We start from the raw sequence: 27642 nt of genomic DNA on the forward strand, positions 1-27642 counted from the left end.
TCAAAATACAAGCGCATCCAGGAAACTGGGGCTGAGATTTACGGTTTTGTCGGTCGTGTAAGTACTCACTATTGTGTCCCGGAGCATACATGCACCTGTCCTTCACCTCTCCTAGGACTCCCGTCCCGAAACTTTTAAGGCTCCTACCGGATGTCACAAATCTATCTGCATCTTATGAACGATGGGATTTTAAGTCATCAAAATTCACAATTATTTAGCTTTTTGTGATTTTGAAAACACTTCAAAAGAACAGCGTATCGAAACAAGCCGCTTCTCGGCCCAAAACGTTTTCGGGACTTTCGAGAAACGGGGGCCTGATAATAATTCGTCACTTCAACCTTGGAAAGACGACTTTCCGATCATTTCATCTCTTTCTCGTTGCTTCACATGGGCGAAGTATTCTATGAATAATTAGCACGAACGGCATTAAAACTCACGTTGTCGTCAGCCAAAACATTAAATTTGGTAGTTTCACGTTATTGAACTTCATGCCGAGGATGATGCTCGAAAACGTAGCTAAACAAATAAATGTTTCTAGGGCGTTGCTGTTGACACAGCCGTCTTCAAGTCCTTTTTCAACCCCCAAGTAGGCGTAGCTGTAATAAGTAAAGTGGACCATCAACGCTTTAGGCTTACTTCACCTGCAACGGCGATGATGGGCTTGCGTCCCATCCACAGCAGGTTTTTTATGCATCCTTTTGAGATTTGGTACATTATCGATATCTTTTTTTTGTTCACAAATAAAAAATTGCTTTCCTACATGTTCGATCCGTTTCCTTCTGAGGTTGATTAAAACAGCGAAATGTGCCGTTTTTGCGGGCAATGCTATAAGAAAACTAAAAGTGTAAACAAATGCAGTTTCACACCATTACTTTGCCTTTCTATTAAAAATATGCAAAACGTCCAAACTTTTGATAATTTTGCCGATTACATATTAGTCAATTTTTGGCAAAAGTCTTAAGTATGTACCGTACGGAAGACAAAATGAATACACTGTGAAATATATAGGAAGAGCTGGGGGTCCCGCTAGTCTAGGAACTCTACAGATTACAGGGTCACATTTGAAGGTATGCCACTCAAGCGGCTAGCCGGCTCGGCAGTGGCCTTAGTGCTTTAAGAACGTGGTAAATATATAAGAGAGTGGCGGCGGCTGGGTGGCTCGGCAGTGGTTTTAGTGCCGTAAGTGCGTGGTAGATATATTAGAGCGTGACTCGGCGGCTCGCAGGCTCGGCAGTGGCCTTAGTCAATCTTTGAATGGCTCGACGGTTCGTAAAAAGTGTACTTAACGAAACTGTAAAATGAAAGCTTAGAGTGCTTCGACCTAATCACTGAAACAAGCACTTAGGCTGAATCAGTAAACGAGTGCTACATTCTTCAAATGATGTCGTAAAAAGTGTAGTTAACCGAACCGTAAAATGAGAGCTAAGAGTGCTTAGGCCGTAAGAGACAAGCCATCGAACCGCATACACTCATTCTTCTTGACTGGCGAGCCGCCGAGCCGTCGAGCCGCATACACTCATTCTTCTCGACTGGCGAGCCGCCGAGCCGTTCTATCTAACATGTAACCGTAAGTGGCCCTGTATTCTGTAGTTTAGCTGGAACGAACATTTCCTTTCCTCGCTTATTACTACCATACCTTTTCAATCCTATGTTAAAGCATTAGCTCATTCAAGCACACGGTTCATTAATCAATTCTGCGCATGTGCATTCCTAGACCTGTAATGCTTTGTAATGCTTACCATATGTAAGACATTTAAAAAACAGATTCTTATTTCAGCCCAGCGGTACGTGAAAGAAAAGTTCGTTTTTGAGAGAGAAGTGTTTAAAGTCAAATTGTAGCATTCAAATGGCTCTTTTGTTACCATGGTTACCTACACGTCACCTGTATGGTGCGTTTTCTTTGCAATTATTGGTGTTGCATTTGCCATTATATAAAACAATTGGGTAGACTTAATCCTTCCTTTGTTGCACGCGTTGAAACTGGTTGCAGAGTCGTGGATTCAATTTTCTGTTGTTGTCTTTTTCCAGTTTAGCAACGGTGATCATTATCCGCTATCTTGGCCATCAAACTGTGCATGCTCTAAGTATTCAAAATATTGGGTAGACTGAATAATCAAGTGAAGTTCGATTGTCCGGGTGAGTGAGGTGTTGAGACGGACCGTTTAGGATGACATTGACTGACATTTCGACAACCTGAGCGGAAATCATCCTCACAGTCATGTGATTTGTGGATATTTGATGTGATTGGTCAACTAAGTGGAGCATGGCGAATTCCAAACCCCGCGCAGTCTCAGTAGGAGTCCGTTTTTGTAACCTTTGCAGATTCAATCTCAATCTCGACTCCAGAACTCTTCTCTTTTGCGCATGGCTAAGTCAGAGAAGAGCACTTTAGGCCTATCCGAGTAGAATGTATATTGGGTCAGTTCGCGGAAAAAGAGACGTGTGAACTGCTATTTATGTTCCAAATGGTTTCCCTAAAGGAACCGGGTCATCTCTGGATCTTTCAGTCATGCTATATTAGAAGAATTTAAAAAAAATCCTCTGTGATCTCTTTAATATTAGCGACGGAAATGCCAAAAATGCCGCATTCGTTCGTTTTAAGATCTTAATTGTTTTCAATTAAAACAAAGAAAATATTTTATCTTAAGTACTTAACAAAACCGCTAAACGACAAAAGCTTCCTTCCTGTGAATTAAATAGTCAAATTAAACGACCTTTAACTGGAGAATGGTGCTTAAGTCACTTAGGAGAGAAGATGGGGTTGAAGTCAATAGTGCATGCTATTCAATTTAACTTCAAAACAACATACCTTTCGCGATATTTCAAAATTCCGGTCGGCATGGAAGTTAAAAGCCCTTTTGAGCCCATATCAAAGATGGCTTCACTTAAAATAACCTGATCTTAATGTCATAGGATACTCTTTAATATTGCTTCAAATGTTCCGGAAATAGGTAGAAATCACTGCTATTGTTGATTTAATAGCAAAACGTCCCGGCTAATTAAATGCTCAAATAGAGATTAAGGCAACAATAAAACAATACGCTCAATCTTGTGGTGTGGCAAGGTGCAATTTACGTCATTCGCAGTAAATTGACCTGAATGGTTTTGACCATGAAAGCGCTAATACAATTAAGTATCAAGCCAGGAAACAGCCCCGCTTTTAACACCTCTCCAAGGAATACTAGTTTTAATCGACTTTTCTGAGTCGAATCAACATTGGCACTGGTTGACGTCTTTTAGCATCTTACAAGCTTTGACAACTCAGCTGGAATTAGAGCTTAAGAAGGTAAACTGTTAAAATCACCGCATAATATGCTATTCAAAGGGATTCTTTACTGGAGATTCGTTTCATAAATAGGTCAATTAACTTGACTTACTTGTCCCACTTCACTACAGCAAAACAAACTTATCATTAGCTGATTTAGCACCCAATGCTTTGCTTTATTTTATTCCTCTCAGTTAAAAGAAGGATAAAGAAGTCTTTGCATAAATTGGTTACTGTCGTGTTCAAAATGTTAGGAACTCTCTTCTTTTTTTGTGCTTAAAAGGGCCTTTGGATTCAGAAAACATAGGTCAGAGTAATGCTTTATCAAAGTGGAGAGAAATGACAATTACACTCAGCCAATGCTTGGCGGCATTCATATGTTTGTATTTCATCTCTATAGCTCTTGAAACATTCATCCGTTCCACCACTAACACTACGATGTTAAAGTAGACAACCAATACAAGATCTCAACTCGATCTCAGCTCAGATGGCATGGTTGGCCATGAAATGGGAGTTAGGAAGATTATCGAGTTTTGCTAAGCTACTAACTGTTGAAGTTTTTGCAAACAAGCTTAAAAAACCTAGGTACTTTGAACGGGATTCGAGTTCAAAGCCGTGCGATCGTGCTGCACTTGCCGCTATCATGCGAGCTATCAAGCAAGCTATAGCTAAGAGCTGGTCAACTCGCAAAGCAGCAGCGCAATCTCGAATCCCGTTCACTACTGGTTTCTTTAACGATTACTTGCAACCGTTTAACTTGCTTGGCTATAACTGAACTGCCATGAACTTTCGTTTCATGATTGGCTTACAGCTCAACTCAGCGTTTAAAGCTAACTTCGAAAAGATCCTAAAGACAAATGTTTATACTTGATTGAAAGGTCTACTGATTTTTCGTATTGTGAGTTCAAAACATCTACCCAAGCCGTAATTGTAATATTTGCACTTTGAGTAAAACGAGATCCAAACGTTCATTGATCATTAATTTGGCAGGATCATGTTGTTATTGTTCAAAGGAGTGTTTTCTCTGCCTTACTGTACTGTACACGCTGTAGTTTGCAAGGAAGGCTAAAATACGACAAAAATTAAGATTATTATTATAATTCATGGATAAAATTTTTGTTGTATTTTAAAAACGTGTTTAAAAATGACAAGATTCAAGAGAATTCTGCGGTGTACCAACCCGGCTGTCTTTTTTTATCGAAGGGTTCCGCAAAGGTTAATTGCCATAATGGGTGTGGTTTCGAGGATATATGATTTGGTTCTCTTCAACATCTTGCAATTTAAAATATTCTCAAAGTTTCCTAACCTTTGTTCCTTCAGATTTGACATCGAAAAAAATCAACGTCCCTTCTTAGTTCGTCATTAAAGCTCTCGTCGTTAAAAGGGTTGTCTCAATATTGCTGTTTTTCAAAGAAAACCGAAGAGATCTCACCTCTTCGAAATCAGATTTTAATATCAGACTTCTGCTGGGACGGTATGCATTTCCTTAAAATATGTAATAATTAGCCAGGATGGCTACACTGATTGATTGGAGAAGGTAAGCGGCTGTCCCCGCCCTATTTTTAACCCATAGATCGTAATATCAATTTTTTTTACTTCTTTTTCATGTGATCCAATAATCCAAGGATTTTATGCATATTTATCGTCACAAGCCTTTTGTGTAAACGTTGCTCACCTCTGTACCATATTTGAAAACTCTAGGCATTAAAACTAGTTCGGTTTTTTTTTTCATTTTTTACATTATTACGTCCATGGATGGACTTGAGCATCTCCGGCCACCTGTTAGGTGATCAGAGGTAAAAGGAAAGCCATTTTAGATTTGGTCGCACGCGTTATCCTGAGCTGCGATTGGTTCCTTTGATTGTTTTCGCTTACTATTATTGGCCTAAATAATTACTTTGTTTAGGACCTCACGACTCTCAAACTTGCTCTATTCACAGAAAACGAAGACTCATCATACGACATTATGAAAAATTCACATTCTCTGCATGAACTATCTTTCGGGATTGCGTTAGAAACGTTGCAGAAATTTATTTCATGTCACGGAGCGTGCAACACAAATATGGCTCTTACAAATTCTCGTTCTCTCCGACTATCTTTATTTAAACACACACTCGCCACGTACTGTCACCTTAGCAAATCAAAATGCGACGTATATGATTACGTCACAGGTGTATATTTGACTTTAATTCAAGCCATAGTTAATAGACGAGAATGGTTATGAAACCCGACAACTTTCTTTGTTGTAGGTTTTTGTTCTCTTTTTTGGCCTTGACCGTGCACAAAACACAATAGTTGTTTACTCCGTACTGAGGAACTAACCAATAGAAACGTGTTGGTTACGTAATTTATGAATAGTGTATGAGCGCAAAACAAAAGAATATGCACGGTCGTGGACTTTCCAACCTAAATCTTGGCATATTTGTTTGCTCCTTTGATGTTTGCCGAGCTTCCAAATCAGTCCTCAGTATTAACTATGTTTAAGCGTAATAAAACAGAAGCAATAAAAAAATATAAAAAACAACAACAAAAAGAGCAAGGCTAATTGGACAACGAAGTTGAGTGTAGGAATCTATTATATAAAGCCAATATTTCGAAAGGCACTGCCTTGGTTCGTCTGGGTTGCTTTTGAATCCATGAAGCTGAAGAAAGGCTCTCTATAATAGATTCCTTCGCCGTCCAATGAAGCTTGCTCTTTTTGGTTTTTTGGTTTTATAGTGGAAATAAGTATCTAAAAATAATCAAGTCTGAGAAAACGATCATTCAAACCAAGGGTGCTTATTGTTCACTCATGGTCATAGATCTAGACTCCTGATTTATGGTATTCAACGTTTTATCATATTTTTCTAGGATGTTGGCGTCTAGTCTATTGTTTACACGAACTTCATTCAGCCAAGGAACCCGAAATATTCTGTGTTGCATCGTCCAATCACGATCCTTTGCTTCACAAATTGTCGAAAGTGATTCATACTTTACTTCATTACAACCTGAAGATATCGCACTTCAATTCAAACATCAACTGGCAGGGAGAAAATACCTGCCTGGTTCCCAAGGCAAGGGATTCCCAGCGTTCCTTGAGTCCGCTCGTAAGGGACTTCCATACGCCCTGAAGGTTGACTCAACTGATCAAGTGAGCGTTGAGAAGTGGGGACAGCTTTGCCGTGATCAGCTAAACAAGGCACTCCCGGAATATAACGCTGTCCTGTTTCGTAATCTACCGTTATTTGAGGCAAAGGATTTTGCCAAGTTCGCATCCAGTCTTGGATACAAGCCAACCGCCTACGAAGGAGGAACCGGAAATAGGTACCTGGTGGAAGGAGAAACAGAAGTTTACTTTTCGACCAGTGACCCCCCGGATTTTAACATTGAGTTGCACAATGAAATGGCGTGTTCACCTGTTCACCCGAAAAAGGTACCAAATTTTAAATCAAATCCTATTCTTCAAATCCTATTATCAAATCCTATTCCCAAATTCTATTCTTTATTCGTCATCATGAACCACGGAATATATGTCCACTCTGTTGTATTTTGTACTCGTTTTTTTTTTTTTTAAAAATAGTTCATCCATACAAAAAAATTGACCGGCTTTATGCAGAAGTTCAGATTCCAATCACCAGTTTCCTTTTTCAGTGCCGTCAATAACTATAGCGGAAAGGGTTAACGTGTCAACTTTGTGAATGGCAGATTTCACTCCACTTTGTCGGCTTCTGTTTCTAACGGCCCAAAATGTTGTTTCGTTGATGCAGGTCATTTTCTTTTGTTTGACTGAACCAAACGAAGAATGGGGTGGAGTGACTCCACTTGTCAGAAACAGTGACGTATTCGCCCAACTTGATCGCGCAGTTGTCAAGAAACTGGAGGAAAAACAGATCCGCTACACGCGATATTTACAGGATGAAAAACACAAACCTTACGCATCGTGGCAGCAGTCCTTTATGACCAATGATCTAAAGGTATGGATGGTATCAACTCAAGCACGACTATGCAAAGTTCATTTATTGCTCATCGCAAAAACAAAAAAAATTTACGTTATGAATAGCGTCCCGATGCAGGCATGATTGTAACCTGCTCGAGAGGCAAAACTAACAAGATGGCGGAAGACAATAGGGTTAATGGTTGCGCACGTGCTTTATATGTTTTTTCAAACTTCATTGCCGTACTCTGCATAAGAGCAACGTGAAATGACCAAATCGTAGGCATACAATGGTGGATTTTTCAATGTCTTTGCTTATAATTAAAGGCCGTTTTTTCCGACATGCAGAATTGCCGCGCAAACAACCTGCATTATTTTCCCCAAAAGCTTCCCACGCTTTCAAAGTTGATCGAGCTCTTGTGGAGTCTTGATCCAAGAGAAGATGTGATACCACGTTAGGCACGGATCAGTCTTCTGCCAGTCATGCATGCAAGCTTTCGAATGTACCTTCTAATATCCAGCAGTTCCGTTACTGTGGTGTCATACGTTTCTTCCCCTCTTGCTTTATAGAAAGTGGAAAAATACCTAGAAAGAGAAAATTTCAGTTACGAGTGGGAAAAGGTTACCGGAAATCTGCTCTATTGGTACACACTTCCGCCGCTGGCTACTCATCCAATCACAGGCCGTAAAATTTGGTTTACGCAACCTAACGTGCATCATAACACGTACTATAAGGAGTCACCTATGTTTCAGGGTGTCAACCTGCCTGATCATATGTACCCAACTCACACGCTTTACGGTGACGGAAGTGAGATAGAACCGGAAGTCATCGAGCACATACGGGCAACTGGTTGGCAAAATGCTGTGGGATTTTCATGGAGGAAGCGAGATGTTCTTGTACTTGACAATTTGGCCGTTCAACATGGCAGACTCAGTTTTCGCGGAGACCGGGTGATTTTGGCTTACTTAACTGCTGAATAAGTCAAGTTTGACCAGCAACGCCTTTCGGCCATGGCTTTATTTCGGACAGGGAAATGAGTTTATTTCATAATGGTCTCTCAATACTAACTTTAGTATGTGACGTATGTGAACCACTTTAAAAAGACACAGGACAGGGTTGACGCAAGGGTACAATACGTATGAAAGCTCCTGGTCTTTTCGAACATATTTTAACCATATTATATCTGGAAGTCCCTTCGTTTTTGTGCATTATAAATAAACGTTCCGACAGTGAATATAGCCACAAAAATAGGAAAAACAAATTGCCTGCCAGGCATAGTCCTGTACGCTGCACAAACCAATGGACAGGAGAAACGTTAAGCTTTTAGACGATTAAAGAGTCGCTAGCCAGCCAGTTTTGTAAACTAGCTTTTAACTTTGTATGTAGCAAATTTTTTTGACGAAAGTTTTTGTTTGGAGATTTGGTCAGTAACCATGGAAACAAAAACTAGAGGCCTCAGGGAACACAGGTAAAAACGTGTTTCCTGCTAACCATGATTCATATCTCCAGATCAAGTTCCCTTTTTGTATGCAAAACTGCCGGCTAAAGAATAGATTGTTATTCAAGATGTAAGGTGATATAAAGGGAAAAAGTCATTTTCTGATGACGTTTCAAATGTCACAGGTGAACCTTTCGTAAGGAGTATCAGGTTGTAGAGCATATTTAAAAATAGGACCTGTGAGATATTATGTTTACCAGTTCAATTTTAATTCAAGTAAATATTAAATTTACCATTCGAAATGAATGGGGCTTGCTTCTTGGCTGCAAAGTCGTACGTACCCAGTCTGTTCCGAGAGCAGATTCCCAGGTCACATCCTATTGCTAAGAGCAGATCGGACTTGCTCCAGTCTTCCTTCTCTGTTACTAGCTATCGTGGGTGCCCTGTGGACGAGGGTCCAAACCACAGTACACTTCTGCTTCAGAGGATGATTAGAGGCGGAATTAAGGTACTGATTTACGTGGGTCAATGGTGACCTTTGTCGTCTCATAGTCCTTCACGCGAACGCCGGTGTGTAAAAACCGCATTCTTCCAGCTTTCCCCACTTCAAACGTGAATTGAATGATAGAAGCACTATAATTTCGATAGTTCACGAACAATTCTACATGATCATCGTTGTGATAGTTTCGAAATATTTGCGATTAAATGCTGATTGCTCTGGGTCAGAAAAATTGTTTGGATCAGGTTATGCTTCCAGGCAGGAAACAAGCGACGACGGCTATGACAACGACGACGCCAGACAACCATGCTATCATTTGTTAAAACACGAAAATAATCGTGCCACCAACCTCGTTCCCGGGGTCTCTCTTCTCTTCTTCCATCAATGGAGGCAGAGAAGAGAGAGGCCCTGGGAACGAGGTTGTCGTGCTGCACGTGTGGCACACGTTTTAACACATATTTTGCAGTCCTCTGCGTAAGGACGACGTGAAATCACCAAATTTGAGGTTTTGATGACAACGTAAGCATGCAACAGAGAATCTTTCATTTTCTATTTCAGTTACTCTGAAACCGCTCGTACCTAACTTCTTTGTCGCGTAGGATACGTCTCCCACATATGTTTTATGACGGCCGTCTCAATTCCATCCTGAGACACCCAGGTCAGTCGAGGCGGGAGCAAACGACGACGAAGGCTTCCGGCATCTTGTAAACTGACTGCCCCTGGGCCTCGGAGGAAGTTTCAGTTCTGCGGCGCGACAGTCGCTATTCAAATCGAATCCTGATTGGTTCATTTTAATGCCGGCGTTCTTGTTGTCATTGACTTCATTCAATCTATCCCTTTATTAACGTGCCTTATTTGCCACATGGCTCGAGTTCCTTTGTTCTCGAAGGGGATTATATTGAATATTCCCCGCCAATATTAAACTGTATGAAAAGCTGGTGGCGGCTTTTGATTGTAACAGGAGAGTACGGGGGTGAGTTATTCTCCTGCAGTTATCCCCCTGCAGTTATTCCCCTCAAAACATCAAATGCACTACAATATTACTGCACCAAATAACACTTCCATTTTATTGAATCATTTAATAACATTATCTGAATTCATTTTATACAAGTTTCATTTCATGTTAACTACAACTTTGCAGTAAGCAAACGTAAACGTGGAACTAGATAAAGTATCCACGCTACTACGATCGAGAGCAATTTTCTTACGCGGAGGCTCACACGTATCCTCCTCCAAAAACGATTTCTTAGAAAGTTGCAAAACATCGGACACAGCCTCTCGTTCCTTTGAGCTAACTCTTTGATATTCGTGCAACAATTTCACATTCCTATGCCCAGTTCGCTCCATAACAAGTTTTTCAGGTACCCCCTTTGCTAAAGCTAAGGTACACATGGTAGCCCTTAACGAATGATTCATATAGTACCCTTCGAGATTTGCTTTCTTACACATATCAGCAACTACAGATCTCAAAGAATTTTTTTCTTATTGGTGAACGAGTAAACCAAATCTCATCACCTGCACTCCACTTCCGTTTCGGAGTTAAAATACACTGCCTCCAATTACATCATTTGGGCATTTACTTACATACTTCTTGTATAAACGAACTACGCATCTCTCTGGATTCACAATGTTCTCATGCCGCTCGACAACGTTTGCCTTGACTTTGCGATGTCGTAATCCTCCAGCACAATTCTTTTCTGTGTCCCCTTCAATAACTTCCAATTGAGAAAAGACGGAGTTCTCTGTGTTCTTCGCCACTTCGAAGCGAAAAGTACTTGCCAAATAAATAAACTAATTAAAGTGTTAACCAACGTGCGAGGGTCATCTTCACCCAACAGTCCCTTGGACCACAGAATCTCTTCTTCGTCTCCTGATATTGGTTTTGCCTGTTTGACATTGACTCCCAATCCAGTACGTGTTAGAGCTTTCATTCGCGAGTCAATGGAATCTTGGAATAGTTTATATCTCGGATTTCGGAACATTTTCAACTCTGGCAAACCATTCTCTCTTAAAGCTCTTTGCAATCCAGCGCAAATCTGATAAAGCGTATTTAGTGGATACTCGGAACCGTCTTTCTTCTTTATTTCATGGACAAACTTACTGAGCCAAAAACAGAGTTCCAAATCGCATAATGTATAAAGAATGTCATATTCGGGCCCAACAATAAAGTCATCCGTTTTTCGTTGTTCCAACGGGAGAGAATTTCGCTCTAGCGCCCATTCGGTCAACTCGCCTACGTGCGAACTCGCCTGGGCCTTCTGGACAAAGTTGCTGACGCAGGCGGTTCGCTGCTCTGGCAATATTTTCTGGTTTAGGCAGAGCAGGCAGGCAGGCAGGCAGGCTAAAGCTGGTTTAAAGAGGTCAGCGACTGCCTTTCTTTTTACAGCGGCCACGATTTTGGCAGCTTGATGGGTTCCAAGTGGTTGCGAGTGGTTGTGGGTGGCCTGACCAAGTACTCCTCCTCTGCGAGCCAAGATGAAAGCCAGTTGGAAGATGATGCTGTAGATGGAGAAGGACAGGAACAGGGTCTTCTAATGATAACTCTGCCAATACTTCCATTGGCTCGGGAAAAGGCTCTCCCAGAGACGGAGGAGCTTCGCTATTTGTCAGTAAAATAATGACTAAATGTCAGCTAGACAGCAAAACTCGCCCGAAGTTAGAATTGGAATCTCTCCACCCAAAGCAAACATTTTGTCATTTGTACCTCAAAATTTTTCTTTTTATGTGCCACACAAGATACGTAAAGCTCGCAAAACTAGCAATCAATTGAATTTGGTTTTATCAACGACGTTGATAATGTAAATTGACCACCGTACAGAGACTCTAAAATCTGACGTTTCTAGCGTTAGCCCTTCGTCAGGGCGAATCGAGGAATTGTGGGTCATCATCCTCTTTGTCATGGAAAAAGGCTTTTAACTGAACGCGGCGAAGGAATTTTTCATTATCTTGCTTAATATAAAATTCATTGGTGCGTTTGGACCGTTTAGACCGGTAGAGAAGCAGGTTGTAGCAACTGCAATTGTATTTAAGCGTGTTAAGATTTAGATCATCACAGTTATCAGTATTATTTATTTTAGTCGTCTCAGTATAAAAACGGCCATTATCTTGTTCGCGTTTCAAGCAATGCAAAAACCACAGACGACCAGGTTATCTTGACCATGTCATGTTGACCTCATCATGTTCTCAAGGAGGATCGATGCCAAGCCGTCGACTTTCGTGTATTTTGTGGAATTCGTTCTCTATTCCTTTCCTCAACCTCTCCCTGTGTCAGTATTTCAATACCACGTCGCGATACTCCTTCTTGCTAGTCTCTCCCACTTCATTACTGGACTCACTCTGCGTTACTTCTTCGAATAATTCTGTCACTGTTTCCTTTACATCTAAACCATCAAAATGATCTGCTGGCACATCCAACAAACTTTCATCTTCGCAAGACGACTGAATAATATCAGGAAAACTGCCTTGAGGGATGAAATTATCATCACTGGAGTCCGATTCACTCATACTTCGACATCAGCTGAACTTGATCAAGCCGGTAATCCACAGTACCAATTACAACAAGAGGCAAACTACACTTAAATATTCAACTCAGACCATGGCAATTTTGTTTTCGCAATTTTTCACGTACATGGATGTAATTTAAGTCCCTAGAGACAACATATATTTGTTTCTTTAAAAATCTTCATCAAGCTGGTTCCCCCCGAGGGCTGCGCCCTCGGGCGGAACCAGAGGTGAATATTTACTGATATATATAACTGCAGGGGAATAACTCACCACCCACACTCCCCTTTTACAATCAAAAGCCGCCACCAACTTTTCAGACAGTTTGTTATTGGCGGGGATTATTCAATATAATCCCCTGCCAGAACAAAGGAAACCTAGCCATGTGGCACATAAGTTTATAAATTGTGGTTGAGAAAGCAGGTGAATCGGCTCTCATTTAAAACAGCGTCCATAAACAACGCTTCTGAAAATTGTCTCAAGCTTACTGATAAGAGTGAAGAGTGATTACTATTTGCAGCTCTGGAAATAGAAACTAGCAGGTGAGAGGTTGATTAATTTAGAGCCGTGTAAAATAAGAAAGGAGATTTTTGTGGCTGTGCTGTGTAGAGAAAGTTACCATTCGTAACAGCATCAAAGGTCCCCATGATCTGAGTTATCTATATTTGCAAACTGAGTTAAGACGAAGATGTATTCGGCGGATGTTCCAACAACAAGTCCAGTCGTTTCTAAGGAACAGATTTAAACCTTAAGCATCCGCTGGTAGCAAAACACGTTTACTGTTGGGGCACTCCTCCATGCCTTATTCATCGCTCCCATCACGAAAAAACATGTATGATCGAAATCTCTTTTCGGCCTGTAATCAGTCTCCATACAGGAACATAATTTTATGTTTACCGCCGCTGATTCATTACGTCTTTTTCATTATTACATCATCCCGTTTATTTTTTACAACATGAACAGGTATAATGAGGAAATCGAGATTTCAAGTATAATCAATGTTAAAGTCTCTGAAAAATGTGTATGCGTTCCCTGATTCTCGTATAAATAATAGTTCTAGCTCGTGGTCAGTTTGGACGATAACTGACTCATCAGGATACTTGAACCACTCAGGAATTCATTGGGAATGCCTTTATACAAAGTAAAATCTTCTTTTTAAAATATAAATGTTTAAATATCGCTTTTTTTTAACAGGAAATGGATTCGTTGGTCAGATTAGCTCAACAAGAGACAGCAACAACGCACTGGTAAGATTTACAAATATAGAATTTCAATTGAAAAGCCTCGCAACCCAACAAAGAAGATAATTTCAAACTGTTTTCACGACAACATGATATAATATGTTGACTTAGACACTATCTACTACATCAATATAGCATATAATTTATGGGGAAACCTAGTGAAACTATTCTGACTCAAGTTAAGAACCCACACACTATTCGAGAAGAGTAGGGGATGAAGTTCCCGGTGTTGTGGCTGTCCTGTTCTCCCCAGCAGAAGTGGCCGGCTTGGCGGTGATGTCTCTAAAAAAGTTGGTGGTGTACGAGGCCACCTAAGCACAAATAGTCAAAAAGGGACTTTGCCGAGTGCTAGAATATGGAGATGTAGATGTAGACACAAGTGCTTTGATACAACTGATAACATTGTCTATGTGACTCCCTCCAGGGGCCCGTTTCTCGAAAGTCCCGAACCTTTACGAGCCATTTTCGGGTGTGACAATTTACTTTGTATCTCAAGAACGGAGAGGATTTAAGTTGTAAAACTTCACTTTCGAGAAACGGGCCCCTGGGGCCCGTTTCTCGAAAGTCCCGAAACTTTACGGGCCATTATCGGGTGTCACAATTCCCTTTGTATCTCAAGAACGGGGAGGATTTAAGTCGTCAAACTTCACAGTTATTTTTCTTTTTGTTACCTTGAAAACACGTTTAAAGATCGGCTCTTCAAAATAAGCGGTTAGAAATTTCACAAATGGCTTTTCGGGCCCGAAACGTTTTCGGGACTTTCGATAAACGGGCCCCAGGTCTTTGAAAGCTGACATTTCGAGTGTTGAGCCCTTCGTCCTTTTCGGTCAGAGTGAATTAATTCTGAATTCGTCAGAGCAATAGACCTTATTCATAAATGGCGGCCAGTTTATAATTCTTTTGTCGAAGTGCAAATTAGCCTACCAAGCCTCGATACCATACAGTGAATTGAAAAGAATTTTTGCTCTAAAATGAGGCTTGGTAGGCTAATTTGCACGTGGACAAAAGAATTGTAAATGTGACCGCCATTTATGAATACGGTCTATTCGCCTTGACGAAGGGCTAACGCTCGAAACGTCATCTTTCAATTGTTTCTACGGTGGTCAATTTACCCTAACAACCTAGTCGATAAACCCATTTCTGTGTTCTCTCCAGGTCTTCTTTGCCGTCCGCATACAACCTTTGGTCGCCTTGGGCCTGGGATTGGTGGCTCAGTCAACATGAGGGTATCGTCATCAAAGCGGAGCAAAATTTCGAGGAAATAAAGAAGACCGCTGATAGCCAACAGGCTCCATCTGACCAAATGTCGAAAAACACATGATGTGCAAACGTCTTTGTTTCTGAAAATTTAAACTATTTTCAGTTATATATATGTAATATGAGAACCTTTTGGTGATCAATTGAGATTTCATCTTCTATTGATGCTGTAGATTTATGAATTCGGAGACAATTTTCTCGTCTTTCAATTAAACAACAGAAAAATAGTTGAGGACAAATCATAACGAATAAAACAAAGACAGTGATTGGGTAGTTACGATGGTAAATCTTTGTAAGAATAATAAAGTATTCACGTATAAAAGAAAAGCTCAACTGTATAACAAACAAGAAGCCCAGTGGCGTTTACGTGGGATGCGGTTGTTGATGTAAAACGTTAAAGTCTTCTCTTAAAGTCTGGTTGCAACTCTAGGTGACCACTGAGACCTAGTCAGGTAATCGGTGCGCATAAAAAGCTTTGGTTTCATGAGAATCCGAGCATTTCCTGTGCATGTCGTTTGTGAAATCGGGTAGTTATATCTGTCTGTAAAAAGCATAGTAATGGTAAAACCTGGAGTGGATTGTATGAATTGGTTTCAGTAGGTTTTGCGGCTTTAGGTGAACTCGCTGGTTCTATTAGTCAACAAACTGCGGGTTCGAGGCACATTCTGTTCAGTTATTAGTCACAGTTCAACATACAATCATCATCATCATCATCATCATCATCAGCCGACCGCACTGCAGTCGGTCACGAGCTTCCTCCACGTCTTTCCAATCTCTTCTGGCATTAGTGGGTATGCCTGGCTGATCACGCTGGCAATGTGCTCACCGTGAAACATCAGATTTGGGCAACCGGTCTTACATTTGAGATGTTTAGTGTAGAAAGGGCGTGCCTGTTGACCAATTCGTTTTCTGGCTTCCTGAGGATATGCTGGATGAGCAGGTCTTGTTTCACTCCCTAGATAACCTCTTCGTTCGAGATATCTCAACATGCAATAATTGATATCGGATCATAAACATCTCAACATACAATATATGAAAAAAAAAAAACCCTCACCGTGTCTTTGGAATCTTAATGGCTCACCATGTGTTGCTCAACTAAGTACTCTTTGACCATTTTCTGACATGCTATGTGGAATAGGTCAAGGGTTAGGATTGTACGTGTTTTTAATTAAGTCCTTACGTCCGTGTGCCGCATTTGAAAACTTGGGCAAATTTTGCCCCGATGGCGGTATCATGTCTTTTTCCTGACTTTCTGAGTATGGAGCTCGATCTCGCGGTCTTTTCCTTGTTCCAAATACCATGTGGTGCGCTGTTGGGAGAACTGTTTGTACACGTAGCACCCTTAAGCAAGACTTACGCTGCCGGATGAAGGTCTTTTTAGACAAACGACAATATTATACTCCCTCCCGCGGATTAAATTTGTTCTTTCAACTTCAGGTTACCCGATCCACGAAGTGTACGCACATGTCATCTACAGCCACAATTCCACCTCAGCTGCTGGGTTTTAATGCCTTCAAAAAAATCTAGGGAAACAATAGCAACGAGAGGAGTTAACAGAGTTGTATATTTTTATCATTGTATTCAATTCAATTATTTATTTACACTATCCATAGCATTTACACGCAATTTGTATTATAAATAATAAAAATAGAGAAAAGAATGATATTAGGCCATAATGTAAACAGTGATTAGTGTGCGGTGTCTAAAGGAGCAGTCAATTCTCGGAAAAAACAACTCGAACATTGTCAAAATTTCCTTGATCTCTTTCCTTTTACTTCTGCTTGTCTGTTGCGAAAATGAAGCTTTGCCCTTGCTTGTCTTGTCATCCCTGACCTCAAAAATTGGCCTTTGGTAATAGCCTCTCAAATTGCATTCTTGTGTCTCTTGAACTCTTGAAACTCATCTTCAATTTACCAACGATGCTCTCGTCTACATTTGCCCGCTTCATTGTTGTTGCTTTTGGTGAGTTATCAATTTTTCTTATAATATATATGGCATTTCATATATTGGAACTGTGGAACGGACATGAAAAGAAGTTAGGAAGATCGTAGCACGTAAATAAGCACTGAGCAAAAGCGGTGGCATGTTTGAGTCGCTGTGATATTTAACTGCGATGGTCTTTCTTTCTTTCAAATGTCCATCAGTCCGCAGTTTTAATGTATGGCATTTCATATGTGCTAAAAACACATCATGCATCTCTCACGGGATATAACTTAATTAAACCAAGAGAGGATGAACTCTCTTGATGAACGATAAAACAGAGTAACGCAATCGCTGGGTCACGGATAGGGATCCTGTTCACGCCAAGATGTCTTCAGGCCTGCATGCAACTACTCTAGTAGTAACTTTCATTTGTCCGGGTTGTGAGGGATAAGCGCACCTTAAAAGTCTTAAAAAGGCACTTTATTTAACGTCGGTGGTTCCTTCTGATATGAAAAGTACAAAACTGGTATCAATGGAAGCCGACGGGGCGCCCTTTACCCCACTCCCTCTTTACGTGTATTTAAAACTATAGACCCCTTTCGGTTAATTCCCAATCTGGAGGACAAAACAATAAGATTGTTTTGCATTTGAAAGTTTTGTTTCTCTCAGAGGACAGAAAAACCCTTGTTTTGTCCTCCAGATTGGGAATTACTGAAATGGGTCTATAGCTACACGGATCAGAGGAAAGTCGAAACAGACGCCTTTGAAGTCACCAAGGATCGAACCGGGGACTTCTTGCTGAGGAATGCGAGCTCTAACCAACTGAGCTAAGCCAGCTCCTTTTCAGGTCATTTTGTGGTATGGATTGAATTGACCGTAGTTGCTACCACGTTCCGCAAAGTCTTCCTAATAAATTCAGTCTGAGGGATGATGGCGCAGTGGTGAGAGCACTCGCCTCCCCCCAATGTGGCCCGGGTTCGATTTCCAGACTCGGTGTCATATGTGGGTTGAGTTTGTTGGTTCTCTACTCTGCACCGAGAGGTTTTTCTCCGGGTACTCCGGTTTTCCCCTCTCTTCAAAAACCAAAATTTGATTTGATTTGCGTTAACTTGTTAATTTCAATTTACAGTGTCCCCGATTAGTGCTTTACGGCGCTAGAAGATTAGACACTTAAATGAAGTTCCTTTCCTTTCCTTTTTACGTTCTGACTTTTTAGCCATTTTTAATCAAAAGGTAATGACTTCGGCATGCATCATGGCTGACCTTAGCTTGCTAATGTAGGATCAGTGATCACCGTGAAAGCAGCTCCCGTAACCTGCTATTACGTGATCAGATTTTTTTAACCGCAGACTGAAATCAACGGTCCGTAAACGGACGTCTAAGAATGTGATCCCCGTTTGAAAAATCCTAGCTACGCCCCTGTCTTATACACCATAAGCCCTCCTAGAGAACAACAATGGGGAGGACGACAGCGGCTACAAGGACTTCATTTAAAAATACAAGTTCACGTTATTTATATCACTACGAAACTATTTCATGTCGTTTCGCATTAAAAATGTTTAGTAACTGTCGAGGAATTGAACTGGTATGAGTGAGTTGGAAGCGTAGAGAGAGAATTGAAAATTCATCGTCATGTGCTAACGTCCTCCACAGAAACTTGAATTTGGTCATTTCACGTCGTCATTTAGGAGATGACGGCAAAGAAATGTACCAAAATGTAAAACGCACGTGCAGAGCCATTGTTTTTGCTCACTAAACCTATTGTTTTGTAGCGTCGTCGTTGCCGTCGGCGTCGTCGTTTCGTAAGCTCCTTATTAAAAGCAAGGTGACACACGGTAACACCAACCCGGTGTGGCCAACACCCGCCTGGTATGTTAGCAACGCCATGCTGATGAGGCCCAAAAGGCCGAAACAGCTGTCCATGGCTGCTAATTGACCGGGTGAAATGGTTGTGCGCATGCGTGATGTGTTGGCTACACCGGGTTGGTGTTAGCGTGTGTCACCTTGCTTTTATTATTGTTCTTCCTAGAGACGTCACTGCCAAGCCGGCCACTTCTGCTGGAGAGAACAAGACAGCCACAACAGCGGGAACAAATTAAAATTTCTCATCGATTTACATCTACATCTACATCTACATGTTCCAGCACTCACCTTATTACCACTTCTCATCGATTTACATATTTCGCAATCCGTTGTAATCTTTAATCATATTTGCGATTCCCAAATTAAACATATAACCTTTTGGTGATCCTTTGTAAAAGGTCACCCTCAGGTTTACTTATAAGGAGGCATTGTTCGACATTGTGGTCGAGTATAGTTAGGGCGCCGATTAAAAATAATTATAACAGCACTTTGTTTAATCATGTGTCACCTATGAGCTACACAACTCGCTTAAAGGTTAACGTGAAATCAAATCAGACATTAGTTTTTGAGGAGTGGGGAAAACCGGAGTAGCAGCAGAAAAACCTCTCGGAGCAGAGTAGAGAACCAGCAAACTCCATCCACACCTATGACGTCGAGTCTGGGAATTTGAACCCCGGAAAGCCTGTCCCAGGCTCCCAGATAGTCGGGAAAACGAAAACAACTGCGGGGGAAAGGCGAGTGGGGGCTTGGGTTGAGGAGAGGCGGCCCTCGACCCAAGCCCCCACTCATTTTTCGCACGCATTTTTTTCTCTTTCCTTACCATCTGGGAGCCTGGAACGGGCTAGAACCCGGGCCACATGAGTGGGAGGCGAATGCTCTCACCACTGCGCGCTATTCCTGCTGCCGAAATCGTACTCAAGAATAGTCATGATCACTAACTGAAGAGGGTCTGGGGGCCCCAAGTTCAACTTCTTGGCTGCACGATAAGAGGCAACTGCTCTGGCTGGTTGAATCACGTTTTGTCAAGTTTGCTTCAATTGTTTCTTCCCCGGGCCTTAACAGTGAAGTACATATTACGTATTGCTTCAGTTTTACTTACGTACTTTATTTTACTCTGTGATTGTAATGAGAGAGATGTTATACGTTAACCCTCGTGAATGAAATGAAGAGGTTTAGTTTTCAATGTTGACTCGTGGATACTCGAAAAAATCGGACTGCTCCTTTGCAGAAGTCGAACCTACGAACTTTCGATTGGTAGTTCGGATGCTTGACGCCATGGCAAAAATAAATCTATTCATTTATCTAACTTTTTAAAAATCAATTATTCCTAGACAATGTCAGTCACTTCCAGTTGCTGAGCGGGTGGTTAATGGTCAGCTTCCGAGATGAATTCATTACTGAAACTAAATGAACAGTGAACAGTGTAGTCGGAGTTTTAATCTATCTCATCCCCAGGCCCAACACCAGTATGAAGTGACACTGAATCTCCTGCGCCATCCCTGGGATGTAGGGAGGGGGCAGAAGTGACAGCACTCCCCTCCCATCAATTCCCAGACTCGGCGTCATATGTGGGTTGAGTTTGTTGCTTCTCTACTCTGCACCGAGAGGTTTTCTCCGGGTACTCCGGTTTCCCCTCTCCTCAAAAACCAACATTTGACTTGATTTGCGTCAATTGTTAATTTTAGTTTTACAGTGTCCCCAATTAATGCTCCAGCGCTAGAACGACTAGACACTTAAAATAAAGTTCCTTTCCTTTCCATCATTTACTCCCAGTTTTCTGCAGTTTTGGTGACGCATATTCGCATTCTCAAAGCAAGACAACCGAGAGAGTTTATGTCCTTGGATCAGAAGACATTTATATCATAGAACCGGAGAGCAAAACAATACTTTTCACGATCGGAGCTGACGGACTGTGCACACAATCAAAGCGATACCCAAGGTAACACGTACCCGCAAAGTAAAACTCCTTTGCTTTTATTTTCCAAGGAAGTGAGGAAAGAGGATTGTCCTTTTGCCTGCTGCTTTTCTTTACCCTGAAAACAAAAATTATTTTTCTTCCTGAAAGCAAGGCTGGTTGCCTTCCCCTGGGAAAGAGGCACTTGGTAGCTGCTTCTAGCGTTATTTCCTGGGATCTAGGTGACAGAACAAACGCGGTAGCTGCTCGATCTTTCTCGGGAAGAGGTCGATGTTCTTCTTTCTCTTGAATATGGATGCCACTTTTATTCTCGGCCCTTTGACAACGAAGATAGCCTTTGAACAAAGGTAGCTCCATCACCAGCGTCTATTGCAAGTAAACAAGACGCAAATTTCTTCTTCATGGCTTCTGTTTTTCATATCATTCTTACAGAAAAAAGTGTTCGTTTGGAGATGGGATACTGGTGAGAGACGATCTCATTTTCCTCAGTGATAGTCCCGGAAATCGCGTTCACATTATTGATACACGAAAAGGAAAGGTAAAAAATCGATCGTTTGGTCGCGCTTCTGTTGAGTAAAGAGATTTGTTTGATAACGTTGTTCGTTATCTGCTTTTATCTCTGTAGGTTGTAGAGACGGTGGCTACGGAAGGATATCCCTATGATTTATATTACTTACCATGGATGGAAGAGGTCTGGGTACACTCATGGACTCTATCTACCTTTGACGTCATTAATGTCAAGGGAAATCTGGAAAAGACTCATAAGGCCATCAAGGCGCATGTGAAGCCGGGCAAGTACCTTTGTACATGAGACGGGACTTGACAAAAAAAAAAACAGAGTTGTTTCCAGGGTTGCCTTTGTGAAATCATAACCGCGGCGAGCTTTGAAAAAATTGAAATTGGGAAGCTGTGATTTCCGATACAACTACCAATGTAATTTAGCTCTAACTTGTTCGATGTTTCTTTAGGATGGACCCATGGCTTCATGTTAGCTGACCCAGAAATCAAAGACGGCAAATCTGGTTACGTCAGTCACCTATTCAACCCAGGTATTCACCAACTTGACCTCGATAGCAAGTCGTACAAAGGCTTTGTGAACGTTTCCGACCTAGGTTGCAGCGGGACTTTGTATTTCGCTTACAGCTCGTTGAACAAACACGCCTTTGTCCAGTGCTACGCTTACCGCACATCTGTGGGTCTCTTAGAGATGGATCTTACCAAGGAACAGGTTGTTCGTAAGTGGAATGTCCCTGGAAGGCCATACGCTTCACCTGATGGCCGTTTCATCCTAACACTCTTCGCACCCGTCAACGAGACAGTAGACGTTCTTCTCGACAGTAAGGTCCATGTTCTGTTTATTTCCAAAGAGGGGAGCCCTGCAATTCAGAAACACACGCTACATATCCCCTCGGGTGTTAGTGAATTGGTTTATGTTAAGAAGACTGACCAACAAGATGGCTACCTTGCTTTTATCAGTCTCCTCTACAGCGACAAGATGGCTGTGTTAGATCTGGATCAGCTCGAATCTGGCAGCGATGCAGTGAGCTACATTCATGGCGTTGGAAGTGTGATTACCGATGAGCACGCAGTGTCACGTTCCATGGTTCTGTCAGGGCGTTGGCTTCTGTCCCCTGCCAATGCAAACAACACCGTCGCTATCATCGACACCTCCACCCGAAAGCTACATGGGATCGTAATGGGTGTGGTGGGAGGTGACGAGTTAATTGCTATTCCTCCCCCTCTGCCTCCGAGCCTGCCTTCACCAACTGCTGCCGCAGAGAGAGTCTGGCGTTCCAAAGGGACTGCGATCATTGTGTTTCTGTCCTCTCTTTTGAAATTGATGCTGTAGGAAAGACGTAAACGAAATTAGCTCAGTCTTCCAGCTGTAGAGATTGTTGCTATGAGTTTGTAGCTTATTTCACGGGATTACCACTTAGTAGAGGCGACAAATTCATGCCTTAAGAATTTCTTTTTTAGAAATAAAAGTGATTAAGTACTTTTGCAAGAAACAAGACGTTTGCTTCCATTTTCTTTGGGATCGTTCGCGGGCAAAAGCTTAGAAATTAATCACAGGCTCTCTCATTTCCCCTTGCCCGTGCAGTTTAGGGTTATCGTTTGGTTAAAAAGTAACGACGTCACAAACCTTTTAAAATCACGTTCCGTTTGATCCTCAAGAGGAACCCTGGCTGGTCACGAGGCTCCCAAACTCGGGGAGGTCCTCCATTGTAACTATAGAGTAAGAATGGTTTCGAATAACTGTCATATGACTCTCCCTCAATTGAAGGATTATTCTTAATGGTCAATTCCTTCCAAGTGAAGTATTATCGTTCATTTTGGACACTGAAAGCTTGATAGGGATCATGGGAAATGAACATATTTCTTTTAAAAGCCGAACCCTCAAGTCTGGACTCGCAGGATTCGAACCTGGGAACATGTGATTAACAACCCTTTCATTCCACCTCTAGACTACAAAATCACTAACTGCGACGATGTCATTTTTTTATTAATGTCAATAATTTTTTTTTCGAAAGTGCCGCTGTAAACGTGTGTTAACACCCGCTAAGAAGCAAGTTTACAGAGTGAAAAATTTCGGCTACCAGACTTCAAGAGAAAGGTAACCATTTTAAAATCAAGCTTCATACTTAACCATTATTCAGCAATGATTTTAAATATATACTAATTAGTTTTGGTAAACAACCGGCACATTTTCTAGTCAGTTGATCTTTAGTGGGTAAGTGGATAAAAACAGTATCTTCAAAGTGGGTGCTCCGGGTTCAAATCCTGTCCAGGGGCTGCCTTTATTTTTTATCTTTTTATTTGATACCACAAGTCCTGGGACAGAGTGATCAAAATGGAGGCATGACGCACTCGAAGCAGTTGTTTTCCTAGTAGACAACTGAACGTAACCAACGTTTCAAAAACCTGAGCAGGGATAATTATCATTTCCTTCCTTCTTTGTATAGAGCATACTGCTTCAAAAACCTTTAAAACTTTACTAGCTATAACAGTGATTTTCAATTTTGTGTTCAAAGTAACGACACAACCGCTACGTTTAGTAATTGGCTTAAAACTCCCGTGCCAGTGGCCAGTGAACAGCAAGACCAATACCAATCTCGACTTGCACGCGCTGATTTTCCTGCGCTTTGCGCTAGTAACATACTCCTTTAAATTTTGATTGGCTAATCGCATTGTTTTCGCCTCTTGTGATTGGTCAGAACAATGACTGCTTTTCGGTCTACGACACATTCCACTAAGGTCTAGTCAATTGCAGTCAAGTAATCTGCATGATGAAAACAACTTTCCTGGCCCTCCACGGTTCGTTTAGAGATGGTAAAAATGTTGCTGGCGGAGAGTTTTGACTGGGCAACGTCTGAAAGGGAACGAAAAGAACTCGCCGTCATCTATTCTATATAATGCATTTATCCCATACCACGCCAGAAATACGATTAGTTTACCACATTTAGCTTCGCCATGCATGTAGTCTGGCTCCTGCCACAACAACGTACTTGAAAATACATATTTCGAAGCTTGAAAGGACTTCCTTTCAAGAGAAGAAGGGATTTATATTATGGTACCCAAAATGCGCTCAAGAAGTTTCAGGATTGTCGAGAAACGTGTGGCAAAGACGAGTTAAGCTTAATTAACAACATTTTAACTCTTCCAAAGAATGCTTTATGAACGGTAAAACTACCGCTCGCGTTTGGCACCATCTCCGCCTACCTGAAGAGTAATTGACATCCGTGATCTGATTCTGGACTTCATTGGCTGCTGGAATGTCCTTCCAAGTCACCAAAAACACTTTTCGGTCTACACAAGGGTACAAAAATATGCATGAGGAACTGGAGGAAGGATAAGTGAACCTATAGAGCCAATAATCTGGATAAAATCCATCCATGCCAATTATTTTCCGTGCTTGTACTAAGTAAGACATGTTTTTGATGAAGTCAAGTAAAAAATCTTCTTGTGATCATGAACCTACTAAGCTGTTCTATCCTGTTCCTCAGTTCCTCAAAACTGAAGGTGAATCCCGCAATCCAACCTCCAAATTACCACCCAGCAGATAAAATCGCGGGTCAGACAAAGTGAGTTGTCCGTTGATTTGATTTCGGGGTGTCAAGCAGAGTAAAAGCCAAAAATCAAAAGGCAAACAGGAAAATGTTCTGCAAAAAAATAGGAAGAAAGTAGAGCAAAAAATTCCAAGCGCGAAGTATTCCAAAATGGCCACATTTTTTTTAATATTTGCTTGCAAATCAGCCTTTGTTGCCCCGTTCAAGGTTGTTCAAGGGCTAATTTGCAAGTAAACAAAACACTACTAAAATGACGGCCATTTTGGAATAAGGCGTATGTCAGGTGAAAATAGACGCAAATTATAGCAGTGAGGGAATTCAGGTGGTGCATTTTGCACCAACCATGGAGAGTAGAGAATCTACAAACTCAATCAACATATGACGCCGAATCTGGGAAGCGGACCCTTGACGATGAGTGGAAGAAGAGTGTTGACAAAACAGTATCAGCCTCGCCCAGGGAAAAGCAAAAAGAAAGACCAAGAAAAGACCCTCCAAAGCTACTACTTTTGGCAGCTTTGGCTGTCAAGTTGCATAGCACATAGTAGCTTGCTTGACACCCAAATGCACTCCAGTTATAAACAGATCGTTGACACTTAATTTAAGTCACCATGCATGCACCCGGATTACTACCTTTCTGCTATCTTTCACCCCAATGAACAATCAAAGAACTGTACTGAGACCTATACATACTTATAACTATGGGCAATGAGGTGTCTGCTTTAATTTTGTATTGGGAAGCAATGGAGATGGGATGTTGAGTGGCGAAGCTGGAATCAGACCAAAACTGAAACAAATGCAACATCAGGTCGAACCATTTTTATTCTGTCTAGCAATGACATGCTCTTTTGACATATCATTTTCTTGAAGAGCGTACCCCCTTGAGCAATTTACCATCACCGGATAATTTCTTAACATGTGACGTGAAGTGCAAAAATGTAGAAGCTAAGATCGCTGCAGTTAAGAAAGCTTAAGAAAAAGCCATTCTTTAAATAATAATAATAATAATAATAATAATAATAATAATAATATCATCATATCGTATATCTTTATTTACCCTCGGATTTTTAGAGTAGCTTGGTGTAGCTAATATCTCCGAGCATTTACCCTCCCAACCATGATACATCACAGAAGACAGACCACAACACCGGGAACTACATGCCCTACTCTTTACGACAAGTGTGCGGGTTCTTTTACGTCCCTCAGGATTATGAACATTGAAGAATTGTGAGACGGGACCTCCGGCTTATCGTCCTTATCCGAGAAAACTTGAAAGTCTAACCATTTGCAGATGTAGTGACAAAGGCAGCACTTTCTCCTCAGTTATTTAAAGACCCTGAGTGTTGGTCTGGCCGGAGGTGAACTCACGACCTCCCGCGTGACAGTCCAGTGCTCAACCAACTGAGCCACCGGTGCGGTAATAACAACGATAATAAATATATATTTGCTTTCTTCGCAAATGTTTAATTTACTACCTGAATTACACTAATCTTTCTTACAAGAATCATTCCATGTGCACAGTTCAAATATAACATCTCATAAATCTCTTAACTCTGACATCATACGAGATGGAAATTCTGGTTTTCACCTGTTCTTGTTAACTTGAACAGAATTACAAACGGTCCCATGGCTTGCATAGCTTTATTGGCTTGCATAGCCTTATTGGCTAGCTTTATTGGCTTGCATAGCTTTATTGGAGACAGTCATGTCCATGTAGATTTGACCTTGACGACTAGAAAATGTTCCTGGACCAATCAAAAAGGCTTTCTTTTGAATTCCCATGCAAGTTCAAATAGTACAAATTCAAATCTTTTCTTTTTTAACATCCATATATTTCTACATGGCTACGGCAGACATACTGAAACTAAAATGATTGTCTCCAGCATTTCAAGCCTGTCTATCTCACCAAAAACAACCATTTCAACACTCAACTTTATATTGCCAAACATCAGTGCTTTATTAATAATAGGGAGGTTACCCAGAGGCAACGAGAACGCCAACGAGAAAGCTGTCTAAAACTATTAGTTTTCAAGCGTTATTGTAATAATTTCGTGATAACTCCGAGTCATTCCGAATGGAAAGTGTGTATCAACATTGAAGGAATAAAATTGGCATGAACGGGTGGTTGTTTGGGAAGAAAATTTTTAAAATGTTTCGTCAGGTTCTCACGTCCTCTACACAACATCAACTTTCGTCGATAGGCAATTTTCAGGATAGCGTCATTTAACAAAGGCTGAAAAATTATCTCGATGAGCGTAGGGTTAGCTAAAGGTTTTCTCCCTCATGTACTTTTCGGCTTGAGTAAACGAGGTCGAATTTAAAAAAAAAACGTTATTTGTCGAGCAAATCATTTAGGCTTTACACGTCGGAAAAAAGAACTCGAACATAGTCCAAATTTCCGTGAATAACTGCAATTTTCTTTCCTTTTACTTCCTTCTATTACGAAAATGTTACCCACATGGCCTGGACCGGAAGTTCGTCAACGCTGACCTTGGTGAATAGTCTCTCAAATTGCATTCTTGTGTCTCTTGAAACTCACCCCCAATTTACCAACGATGCCTCCGCTATCGTATACAGTTGCTCGCTTCATTGTTGTTGGTTTTGGTAAGTTTGTAATATATGACATTTCATATAATGGAACTGCCCGGTGTGGAATGGACATGGAATGAAAGTTAGAAAGATCATCGCACGTAAGTAAGCACTGAGCAAAATCGGTTGCATGCTTGGGTATTTTGGGGTAGTCCATTTGGGTGGACTGGAGG

The 27642-nt window shown here is 41.3% G+C and overlaps 4 protein-coding genes and 1 long non-coding RNA gene across 5 annotated transcripts in view; 3 read left to right on the forward strand and 2 right to left on the reverse strand.

Moving 5' to 3' along the window:
* The first annotated feature begins 3031 nt into the window (after positions 1–3031).
* LOC138044392 (dapdiamide synthesis protein DdaC-like) lies at positions 3032–8933 on the forward strand. Its single transcript, XM_068890913.1, has 4 exons — positions 3032–3286; positions 6116–6677; positions 7012–7218; positions 7749–8933. The coding sequence occupies exons 2-4, from the start codon at positions 6117–6119 to the stop codon at positions 8157–8159; spliced, it is 1179 nt and encodes a 392-aa protein (XP_068747014.1). The 5' UTR covers positions 3032–3286; position 6116; the 3' UTR covers positions 8160–8933.
* A 1805-nt stretch (positions 8934–10738) lies between these two features.
* LOC138045006 (uncharacterized) lies at positions 10739–12620 on the reverse strand. The gene is made up of 2 exons (XM_068891365.1): positions 12412–12620; positions 10739–11615 (listed from the first exon to the last, which is right to left on the reverse strand). Exons 1-2 carry the CDS (start codon positions 12618–12620, stop codon positions 10739–10741), a joined length of 1086 nt encoding a protein of 361 aa, XP_068747466.1.
* A 412-nt stretch (positions 12621–13032) lies between these two features.
* LOC138044394 (uncharacterized) lies at positions 13033–15402 on the forward strand. Its single transcript, XR_011131417.1, has 3 exons — positions 13033–13159; positions 13812–13864; positions 15014–15402. It is a non-coding gene; the product is annotated as an uncharacterized lncRNA (long non-coding RNA).
* Positions 15403–16970: 1568 nt separating this feature from the next.
* On the forward strand, positions 16971–22825 carry LOC138044393 (follistatin-related protein 5-like). Its single transcript, XM_068890914.1, has 5 exons — positions 16971–17077; positions 20675–20840; positions 21249–21354; positions 21442–21607; positions 21785–22825. Exons 1-5 carry the CDS (start codon positions 17035–17037, stop codon positions 22663–22665), a joined length of 1362 nt encoding a protein of 453 aa, XP_068747015.1. The 5' UTR covers positions 16971–17034; the 3' UTR covers positions 22666–22825.
* Positions 22826–25564: 2739 nt separating this feature from the next.
* Positions 25565–27642, reverse strand: part of LOC138045110 (AP-1 complex subunit beta-1-like) — a 53231-nt gene continuing 51153 nt past the window's right edge. Inside the window, exon 23 of the mRNA XM_068891504.1 lies at positions 25565–25667. Coding sequence (XP_068747605.1) covers positions 25580–25667 — 88 coding nt within the window. The 3' untranslated portion in view covers positions 25565–25579. The remainder of the gene's footprint in view (positions 25668–27642) is intronic.

This window comes from Montipora capricornis, chromosome 4, assembly GCF_036669925.1.
Source record: "Montipora capricornis isolate CH-2021 chromosome 4, ASM3666992v2, whole genome shotgun sequence".
NCBI lineage: Eukaryota > Metazoa > Cnidaria > Anthozoa > Scleractinia > Acroporidae > Montipora > Montipora capricornis.

Excerpts from the sequence above, each read along its gene's own strand:
- LOC138045006 (XM_068891365.1), bottom strand. The coding sequence starts at position 12,620 with ATGAGTGAATCGGACTCCAGTGATGATAATTTCATCCCTCAAGGCAGT. Across the intron at positions 11,616-12,411 it reads GGAGAGACTAGCAAGAAGGA|CATCATCTTCCAACTGGCTT; the intron begins GTATCGCGACGT and ends CTCCATCTACAG.
- LOC138044393 (XM_068890914.1), top strand. The coding sequence starts at position 17,035 with ATGCTCTCGTCTACATTTGCCCGCTTCATTGTTGTTGCTTTTG. Across the intron at positions 17,078-20,674 it reads CTTCATTGTTGTTGCTTTTG|TTTTCTGCAGTTTTGGTGAC; the intron begins GTGAGTTATCAA and ends ATTTACTCCCAG. Across the intron at positions 20,841-21,248 it reads CAATCAAAGCGATACCCAAG|AAAAAAGTGTTCGTTTGGAG; the intron begins GTAACACGTACC and ends TCATTCTTACAG.
- LOC138044392 (XM_068890913.1), top strand. The coding sequence starts at position 6,117 with ATGTTGGCGTCTAGTCTATTGTTTACACGAACTTCATTCAGCCAAGGA. Across the intron at positions 6,678-7,011 it reads CACCTGTTCACCCGAAAAAG|GTCATTTTCTTTTGTTTGAC; the intron begins GTACCAAATTTT and ends TCGTTGATGCAG. Across the intron at positions 7,219-7,748 it reads TTATGACCAATGATCTAAAG|AAAGTGGAAAAATACCTAGA; the intron begins GTATGGATGGTA and ends CTTGCTTTATAG.